Source organism: Salminus brasiliensis, chromosome 1 (assembly GCF_030463535.1).
Source record: "Salminus brasiliensis chromosome 1, fSalBra1.hap2, whole genome shotgun sequence".
NCBI lineage: Eukaryota > Metazoa > Chordata > Actinopteri > Characiformes > Bryconidae > Salminus > Salminus brasiliensis.
In genome coordinates, this window is record NC_132878.1 from 28488261 (window position 1) to 28498829 (window position 10569).

At 42.1% G+C, this 10569-nt stretch overlaps 1 protein-coding gene across 1 annotated transcript; it reads left to right on the forward strand.

Annotated features, from left to right (window-relative positions):
- The first annotated feature begins 1043 nt into the window (after positions 1 to 1043).
- On the forward strand, positions 1044 to 5142 carry wnt11f2 (wnt 11, family member 2). The gene is made up of 5 exons (XM_072676686.1): positions 1044 to 1151; positions 2109 to 2344; positions 2766 to 3043; positions 3311 to 3603; positions 4901 to 5142. The coding sequence occupies exons 1-5, from the start codon at positions 1054 to 1056 to the stop codon at positions 5073 to 5075; spliced, it is 1080 nt and encodes a 359-aa protein (XP_072532787.1). The 5' UTR covers positions 1044 to 1053; the 3' UTR covers positions 5076 to 5142.
- Positions 5143 to 10569: the final 5427 nt, after the last annotated feature.

Sequence of the window (10569 nt, forward strand, 5' to 3'; positions counted from 1 at the left end):
CATAAAGAAACACATCCAGTTGTTAGAAATACATGCCATTACATCATTATAATGACTTTGCAGCCTTGTTATAATGCAATAACACAGATCAGTAAGACTGTTCTGCTCATGCCTGAAGCAAAGTGTGTAATAACAGCAAACCTTATGGAAACCTCCTCCAGTATTCTCCTGTGCCCTGAGCTCTGCTGTGTGCTCCTCCTGATGTTAATTAGGGAGAGGAATCCGGATTAGCTCAAGTGCTGAGAGGATTCAGATGCAAATGAACAGCTTGTTGATCCAGTTTCAGAAGAAAAGCTTTAAAAGAGAGGAGTGGGGCTGATGGTTTCTGTTGGAAATGCGCATATGGGTTAGCGCTGTCCCTACAAGCCTCACACCCTGAAGAGCTTTAGCTCGGACGTACTGTAAAAAAAAAATCACTTTTACAAACACCTTTGACCAAAGCTGCAGCAAAGAAAAAAACCCAAACAAAAAAAAAACTGTCAGTGCACTTTATGTGTGATATGTGTATGCTTGGCAGGAGGCATGCTAGGCTACAAATGAAGCGAGCTGTGCTAAAAATGCTAGCTAGCATCATCAGAATTATGGTTTCCCACAATCGAAACAAGAGAAACTCAAGTATGTGCGTTTTATGATTATTCTGAACAGATGATTTGAACCAAATCATCTTATTCTATCATTTTCTATTTGGGGGAGGTGGGGGGGGGGAGGGGGGGCTGAGAATATGGTTTTGTGTCTTGGAAAATGAGATTTCTGATGGATTTTAAGCTCAGTCAGAAGCTGCAGCAGAGTAAGAGGTCAAGGGGGCTATCAGGCATGCATGCATGCTCAGTTTTAAATACTGGAGAATATGAATTTGATGAGGTCTGGGCTGAAAACAGCCACAGCAACGTGTGGTTTTGTAAGAGATGCAGTTGTGCAGAGGGTGTTTTGGCGACCCCTGCTGATCACACACAGCGTTACTGTTAATGGAAGGGGCGTGGTCTCGCGCCTGTGCGGTATATAAGTGTGTGATCGGCCAGGCGAAGCATCGTGAGCTCGAGCTGAAGTGCAGAGATGCGGGCTCGCGCAGATATGCAACAGCAGCGCCCCTTACTGCTACTCCTCATGCTACTACAACTTCTACTACAGCACGGAGAGGGAATATACTGGCTGTAAGGCTCACTATTTACTGCTGATCACGCTCAGAGTGTGTTTGTATATGTAGTTTAGTTTAGATGGTGTTTTTATTTTGTATATTGTAAATGATTATTTTGATAATAATAATAATTATTATTATTATAACTGAAGTTTACTATGCTTATACATTTTTAGTGTTTTTAATGTGTGTTTTTAGTTGATATTTGCAGTTTAGTTTATGTTTGTGTATATTTTTGCATCTTGTGGATGGTTTGCATGAGTGTTTGCTCTGGCCCGGTTCATCAATTTAGCTTGTTTTGCTGCTCTAATGCCTGATTTAATGCACAGTCCTTATGAGATTAGAAAAAGGGGTGTTAAAGCAGAAATTTGAGTATAGTGTGGAGGTCAGGCTGTGCTGCTGGCACTATGTCCATCAGCTATATCTGCTGGAGGGTCACTCAAAGGCCAACATAGACCACATGCCTAAGTAAAAAAAGGGGGGGGGGCTGAATATCATTATATTGTTCTGGGGACATTCCTGTGTTTATCTTGTTGTATCAGAAACACCTACTACTTCAGTGCACTTTATAGGTGTACAGTTACAGAATGCAGCTCATCCGTTACTGCACAGTTTATCAGTGTCCTCTACTCCATTCACCAGTGGAAAGAGTGACCACCACAGGGCTGCCGCTGACCCTCGTCACCCACGTCATGTGGTAGCTGTGCTCTAGCCTTTCATTTGTGGGTGGTGGCAGTGACACTGATGTTTAAATACCAGCGACCCAGCAGTGCTAAGAACAGACCACCATCCTGATAATAAGCGGCCATTGGTGGTCCCTTTTTACTACAAATCGTGCAGACGTAACTGTAGTAGCAGTGTATGGTAGGTGTTTCTGGGCCAACTAATACACTGGCAGCTCAGTGTGTTGTGTACCGTGTTCGCAGAATGTACCATCTTCATGTTGTTTACAGTGTTTGTGTTTGCTGTGCAGTGGTCTGGCTTCCCGTGGCATCCCTGTGAGTTGGAATCATACTCAGCACTGCAAGCTGCTCCATGCCCTGGCTCCAGATCAGCAGCAGCTCTGCCGGAGGAACCTGGAGCTGATGGGCAGCGTGGTTCAGGCGGCCGAACTGACCAAAGCAGCCTGCCAGAGCTCCTTCAGAGACATGCGCTGGAACTGTTCATCCATCCAGAGCGCACCAAACTTCAGCCCAGACCTGGCCAAGGGTGAGACCCTTTGCTACTAATAGCAAGTTTGCTTTAAGTATTTGATGCGTTTTCCTAACTGAATGCATCACCTCAGTAAAGTCTTTTGGGAGAAGCTTAATGGAGGGGGGCGTTGTTTTGGTTTGATTGCTGGTTATAGGGTTGGTTTTGGTGGGTATTGTTGGGTTGAGTTAATTTATTGGTTGTAGTTGGTGTTCTTGTTTAGTTGACTGCTTAATTTAGTTGGCTAAGCTGGGTTGATAGTTGATGGTATTCGATTCAGCGTAACTGGTTGGACATTGTTCAGTTGGCTGCGTAGCTTAGATGGTGGTGGTTTGACTGGGCTGTCACTGGTAGCCGCAGAAACTTTGTGAATGGCAATAATGAGAGATTCTAAATAATGTAATCTTATAGAACTAATATCTCTGTCTCCCTGTTTTAGGTACACGCGAGTCTGCATTTGTGTTTTCTCTCTCTGCGGCTGTCTTAAGTCACTCTATCGCTCGTTCTTGTGCATCCGGCGCTCTTCCCAGCTGTTCCTGTGCTCCGGCCCCAGCTGAGCAGGCCTCATCTGATTTCCGATGGGGAGGCTGTGGGGATAACGTTCATTACGGGCTGCAGATGGGCTCTGCCTTCTCCGACGCTACACTTAACAGCAGGCGCTCTGGATCTCCGGCCATCAGGCTCATGCACCTGCACAATAACGCAGTGGGCAGACAGGTAGGAGCTTTGAACCCGTACACTTGTACTCTATTGGCAATGTGCAGATCTCAGCCGATAGACACATCAAAATTCATTATTTCTCTAGATAATTGCTGTGATTGCAGAAAATCTTAGCCATATTGCCCCCAGTGCTTCCTGTAGGGTATTACAGTCTGTCAGTACTTCCTCCGCTTTGATAACCATGGACTCCTACTCTGTATATAATCATCTCTTTTGATTGGTTAAACGTGTTTATAACTGTGTGTTGTGTTCTTTTTTCTCCAGGCGCTGCTGGACGCCTTAGAGACAAGGTGTAAGTGTCACGGTGTCTCTGGCTCTTGCTCAGTGAAGACGTGCTGGAAGTCCCTGCTGGACGTGGATGAAATTTCAAGCCAGCTGAAGGCCCGCTACCTTTCGGCCACCAAGGTGGTCCCACGGCAGGTGGGATCCCGTAGGCAGCTGGTTCCCCGGGAGATGGAGGTTAGGCCGGTCCTGGAGAACGAACTTGTCTACCTAAACAGCTCACCTGACTACTGCTCATACAATGCCAAGCATGGCTCATATGGAACCACCGACAGGTACACACACACACATCTGTACTCAGAGCTCATGATATATGTTGTGAATGTCCATTTCAAGCCTAAAAAGAGACAGTAACACACCCCTCAGTTTATATCACAATACCTACATTTAGAGTGTTATTAATATTCAACCCTAATGAGAGACTGTAACACACACCTCCGTTTATATCACATTACCTACATTTAGAGTGTTATTAATATTCACCCCTAATGAGAGACTGTAACACACACCTCAATTTATATCACAATACCTACATTTAGAGCGTTATTAATATTCAACCCTAATGAGAGACTGTAACACACACCTCAGTTTATATCACAATACCTACATTTAGAGTGTTATTAATATTCAACCCTAATGAGAGACTGTAACACACACCTCAGTTTATATCACAATACCTACATTTAGAGTGTTATTAATATTCAACCCTAATGAGAGACCGTAACACACACCTCAGTTTATATCACAATACCTACATTTAGAGTGTTATTAATATTCAACCCTAATGAGAGACCAGCTTTTTGCTACTCACCGACAGTAAGTAGGTATTTATATCAAGAAGTATGATTTACCAATATAAAATATAAGGGTTATAATTATACATATAAAACTGTTTAAACATAGTGTCTGCCCAGCTCTCATCCCTCCTATTGATTAGTCTCATATATTGCCTCAGTCACTACAGCTCACACAATGCCAGGCATAGGGTGTCCTGTGGGATCCACAATCCTAATCAATCAGTCTTATTGATAAGCAAATAATCCATCAGGGCGCTGTAGGGTGAGTGGATTAGGGTTAGGCATTAGCGGATCATCGGTAACCTGAGAAAGGAGGGAGGGAGGGCTGGTTAAACATTACACAGCTCTCTCACACACACACCAACAGACACAGTGATTTTAACACTAAGACATACAGCAAAGAAAACCCCCAGCCATCAAACCAATGGCCATTTACTATTGTGAACAAATCCTTGGATCAATTCCCTTTCTCAAATGGAACAGTAAACAGAATCACTTTAGTGACCACAAACACTTCCTGTAGACTTTTAAAGGTGCAAAAATAAATGGACATCACAGAATGCAAATAGTTAAACATAAATAGTGTACAGGCACAAAGCGTATCACGAAATATACATATGCTATGGCTAACTTGTGCATCACTCTGAAAGATAAATGGATGCTGTTACACCCTCCACAATACCAGTATGTGTGAAATGGGACCATGCAAAGTGTGAAGTTCCCACCAGTTATATTTATGCTCCCTTTTAACCCAGTATATGTGCTCCTTCCACAGGCAGTGCAATAAGACAGCCACCGGCAGCAGTAGCTGTGGTTTAATGTGTTGCGGCCGTGGATACAACACGTACACCGAGCAGGTGGAGGAACGCTGCAACTGCCGCTATCACTGGTGCTGCTACGTCACCTGCAAGAAATGCCAACACACAGTGGAGCGATACGTCTGCAAGTGAGACTTGCAGTGAGACAAAGAGAAAAGAGGAGATTCCAGTCACTTATTCCATTTCTTTTTGTCATTGACTTTCCCTCCACACTCCTGACCTTTGTATCATGCAGTGTTAACCTGATAAAAAGAAGTGTGGGCTAAGTTTGGAAAAAGGAACGGACCAACCCTTTCACCGTTTGCAAACACAGCGTCGGGTCATACTTTTAAACTAGCAGTTAAGTTGTGCTAGTTTGCGAAGTTAAAAACTTGCTTAGCGAAACTAAAAGGCTACTCTGCCAGCAGGTTAAGGAAAGCTTACATTAGCTAATGTAACATGGCCAAATTTGGTAACAGCAAAGCAACAATTGGCAGATTGCTCTGCTACCAGGGTAAGATTGGTTAACATGGCTTAACCAAACTTGATAAAGACCAAGCTATACTAACTAGCAGGCTGCTTAGCTATCAGTGTAAGCTAGCCTTGGTTAGTATAACTTGGCCAACCGCCAAGCTACACTTAGCAGCTAGCAGACTGCTGTGCTAACAGATAGCTCAAATTAGGCAACGCTAGCTGACCTTGTTGGCACTCAAACACACAGCGATCACACATAGGTAGCTAGCGTTAGCTAATAGTGTATATCTTGTGCGTTTGAGAGTGAATCGTAGGCCTGTGATGGAAATGCTGCTTGTAGACATTCTCCTTGACACTTTTGGGAGTCTTGATGTACATTTCTTTCCTGGAATCGAAGCGCACGGAAGCAGTAAGCACTGGATATATTTTGCTGGGACGTGGACTCTGCGTCTGAGGAGGGTGACGATGTGAAAGCCGCTGTGTGTTTGTCATTGGGTGGAATTTCCCACAGGGGTGAAGAGTGAAGCACTGAGAGGAGAAGGAGGGAGAGCGAGTGATGAAAGGAAAGATTCCTGGATGAATGGAGTGAACAATGGGATGAGCATGAGACAATGGGCCAAGGTGTCAGACTGAAACTCCAGAGGTGGAAACAACAAGGACCCAAATACTGATTAACCTGCTTCAGAAACCTCAGGGAGAAAGAAAAAGAGAAAGAGATGGGGGAAGGAGGGGGAAGGGTAGCATTGTATGTTACTCCTTTTTTTAATTTATTTAACAGAGATGACCCTTGCTTAAAGCGATAGTTTGGTGAAATATTATCCCCCCTTATCCCAAATGTAGTCGACCAGTCATTACATGTCGCTACATTAGTTTCACACTGGAGCCTTAAAGCTAAGGTTTCTAACAATTAATAGAATATTATTATTCTGTTATTCAATTAGCTCTGGAACAACATGGTCGATGTAGCTAACAAGTAATGGAAGCATATACCCCAAGGATTAGCATGGCGCTATGCTACACATGCCTACACACATAAGATCTGCTTATGTGGTTTCTGACACTGTAGGACTCAACATAGGCTAAGGGATAAAGCAGTGCTAAATATAGTAGTGGCCTAAACTGAGTCCTTACTTTTGTCCATGTTCTCGATAACCAGAAATTTCAGAAACCACATCGGCAAGTCTACAGGATATTACTGAACATCTCCACAAGGTTTGAGGTGATACAGTAGCCCGGCTTCTTACAGCTTCTTATTTTAATATTCAATTCCACCTTAAATGGTTGGTGCTATGCTGCAGGATTTAGGTGGATCAGAAAATTAGATCATAGATACTGCAGCTGCATTTAAGCAAGTCTGAGATTTTGGCATGTAGTTAGCACTATGCTAACTGGTGAGGTGTAAGGATCCATGACTTTCATGTAAAGCAGAACCTGAACCAGCTAACCACATTCTAAATGGCTGGGTATAAGATTCTGTGACCTGTTAGCAACCTAAGTCTTGTAGCTCCAGTGTGAAGGTAAAGAAGCTCCAAAAATCTTGGCCGCTCGACTTCTTTTGGGTTAAGAGTTAACGGAGTCTTAGGGCTTTTTCCTGAAGTATTGCTTTAACAGTAGCTTATTGTAAATATAAGAATAATAGATTTATTGTACATTTTGCTGTAAAATATGTAAGTGTATTTATTTTATATATATAAAGTGTGTTTGTCTCAGCACTGCTGTCAGCCTGGTTAATGATCATGTGACACATAATGACCAATCTTTAAAACCCTGCACACACACACACACTACTGAATCACAGGAGTGTGTGAATGTGGGATCTCTGGGTGGGGGTGGGGGGTGTTGGTTGGGGGTGTTTTGGGGGTTGGGGCTTTGGGGGGGTGTTTTGGGGATTAAAATGTTTGGGGTTAAAAAACAGCAGTAGGTCACTTTTCAGTCCCTCCCCCAAACACTTCAAAGAATACTTCAGGATATCAGCAATACAGAGATCTAACACACACACACACACAGGCAAATCAGAGTAATTCATAGATTATATGATAGTCGTCTCTTCTGCAGTAAGCAGAGGGAGTTGAGTTGAAGAAAGGATGGAGAAGAATGAAAAGTGAAGCAGACAAAAGAATGGATGGAAGAAAAAGTATTAAAGGACGATTGCAGAACAGAAAGACAGCAGGAGTAAGAGATAGAAAGGAAAAAAAGAAAAAGATAGGGAAAGTGAAGGGGAAAAGAAAAGGAGAAGGAGAGAGGGTTACCATCTTAACACTCCAAGGCTTATCACACACTAAGGTGTATTACTCAGTAACGACAGGGGCTTCTGTACAAACCGGTGGAGCTATTCTCTGGCAAAAGGAGTTTGTAATAATACTTTCGGCCACGCCGGCGGTCCGTAGACCGTTTAAGGGGTTAAGAGAGAGGATAGAGAGACATATACACAAAGTAGTAAGAGAAGAAAGACCGGAATAAGAGAGTGAAAAGAAAAAAATAAATCAAAAAGACCACAAAACAGAAAGAGGTAGAGGAGGAAAGGGGGGAGAGAGAGAATGGAAAGAGAAAAGGAGAAGAGAGAGAGAGGGAGAGAGACAGTTCTGTAGATTCTTTTGTTTCAGGATTTGGCTGATTCTTATCTCAGTGTTACAGAACAAAGACACACACACAGGTTTTAGAGATTAGTGTAATCTAAAGTGGAGCTGATTCCTGTAGGGTTATTCACACCACTGAAAGAGATTAGCTCACTTCAAACACACACAGACACACACACACATGGACACACACACAAACACTGAGATTCGATCTGACTCAGAGCTGATATTATGCAAATGATCTGTTTAGATTTCTAATCAACCTGTTGCTAAAAATGTCTTTTTAAACTTTTTTAATGTCATTTATTTCTCTCTCTTCCTATCTCAGTCTCCACCTGGTGTGTGTGTGTGTGTGTGTGTGTGTGTGGAATGTGGTTCTGTATTTAACTCACTCCAGAACACTGTTTACAGTACAGCACCAAACACACAAACACATAACAAATCTGCCATTTGTGTCTGCATCTCTGTCAGCAAGTAGGTTGACTGTATTGCTTACTTAACTCAAGGCTACATACTGTTTCCCCTCTGCTGCAATGTGGATGTATGTGATTGTAATGTGGGCATATATGACAGTAATGTGGGTGTATATGGCAGTAATGGGAATGAATGTGGCTGAAAAGTGAATATATATGGCAGTAATGTGGATATTTGAGACTGTGATGTGGGTATACATGTCAATTAGGTGGATGGATATAGTAGTAATGTGACTGAATGTAGCAGTGGTTTGTGTATATGAGGCTCTAATGTGGGTGTGCAGTAATGAGGCTGTAATGTGCATGTATATAGGACTAATGTAGGCATTTGTGGCTTTATTATGGATGTATATAACAGTAATGTGGGTATATACAGCAATAATGAGGCTAAATCTTGCAGTAATGTGAGCATATACAGCAGTAATATGGCTCAATCTGGCTTCTTTGTGAATATAATATATATAGACATATATGGCAGTTCTGTGGGTATATATATTTCAGTAATGTGGGTGTATGTGGCTTAATTGTGAATATATATAGCAGTAATGCGGATGTATGTGGCTTTATTATGGGTATATACAGCAGTAATATGGATGTATGTGGCTTAATTGTGAATATGTATAGCAGTAATATGTATGTATGTGGCTTTATTGTGGATACATACAGCAGTTATGTTGATGCATGAGGCTTTATTTTGGGTATATACAGCAGCAATGTGGATGTATGTGGCTTCATTGTGAGTATATATGGCAGTAATATGGGTGTATATGGCTGCATTTAGGGTAAATATGGCTGCAATGAGGGTATATATGCGAGTAATGTGGGTGTATGTGGCTTTATTGTGAATACATATAGCAGTAATGTGGACGTGTGTGGCTTTATTATAAATTTGTAGCAGTAATATGAATGTATGAGGCTTTATTGTGGGTATATACAGCAGTAATGTTGATGTGTGTGGCTTTATTGTGACTATATATAGTGGTAATATTGATGTATGAGGCTTTATTGTGGGTATATACAGCAGTAATGTGGATGTATGTGGCTTCATTGTAAAATATGTATGGCAGTAATGTGGGTGTATATGGCTGCAATATGGGTAAATAAGGCTGCAATGAGGATATATATGGCTACAATGAGAGTATATATGCAAGTTATGTGGATGTGTGTGGCTTTATTGTGGGTATATAAAGCAGTAATGTGGATGTATGTGGCTTCATTGTGAACATGTATGGCAGTAATGTGGGTGTATGGGGCTGCAATATGGGTGCATATGGCTGCAATAAGGGTATATTTTAATAAGGGCTAATTATGGCTACAGTAAGGGTATATATGCGAGTAATGTGGCAGTATGTAGGACACTTGTGGGTATATACAGAAGTAATGTGGGTGTATGTAGCTTTATTGTGAGTATATAAAGCAGTAATGTGGATGTACTGTATGTGGTTTTATTGTGAATATATATAGCAGTAATGTGAATGTATGTGACTGCAATTTGGGGAAATATGGCTGCAATGAGGGCGACATGATGTGTATATATACTGCTGTTAGTGCCAGGAGGTTATAACGTGTAATGCTGATTTTATTTGTTACGGCAATTATGTGTTTTATTCATATGAGTGTTCCACTCCTTTGGAAGCTAAAAGATCACTATGTGTGTGTTAGAGAGAGAGAGAGAGAGAGAGAGAGAGAAGGAGAGTTGGGGGTTGGGGGGAGAGAGATTGATGACCAAGCTCTTGTGTTTGCTGCTTCATCACTGTAGGTTTTTCAACTTGGGGGGTAAGACACATACACACATACACTGCGAATACCTTGCATGCCTCTTTTAACTGTTGCATGCTAAATCTGGTGGAGGTGACAATGGTCACTCTGTACTGAAACTGCCCAGTGCATTCTGGGAAAATCCATTCCCGCATTATGGAGCCGAGTAAGTTCTTTTGCATGGGCCAGTGTGAGTTTTGTAGCTGAATTTGTTTAATTGGGTCTTTGCACAAGACAGCGCAATTTACCTCCGACAGTGCCTCAGTTCATTCTGTTCTCACCATTCAAACGTCTTCATGAGCACTGATGACTTTGGACTTTGGACTGATGAGTGGACTATGTGTGGGCTTTGAGTTCTTGCGAGTG

Excerpts from the sequence above, each read along its gene's own strand:
- wnt11f2 (XM_072676686.1), top strand. The coding sequence starts at position 1,054 with ATGCGGGCTCGCGCAGATATGCAACAGCAGCGCCCCTTACTGCTACTC. Across the intron at positions 1,152-2,108 it reads GGAGAGGGAATATACTGGCT|TGGTCTGGCTTCCCGTGGCA; the intron begins GTAAGGCTCACT and ends TTTGCTGTGCAG. Across the intron at positions 3,044-3,310 it reads ATAACGCAGTGGGCAGACAG|GCGCTGCTGGACGCCTTAGA; the intron begins GTAGGAGCTTTG and ends TTTTTTCTCCAG.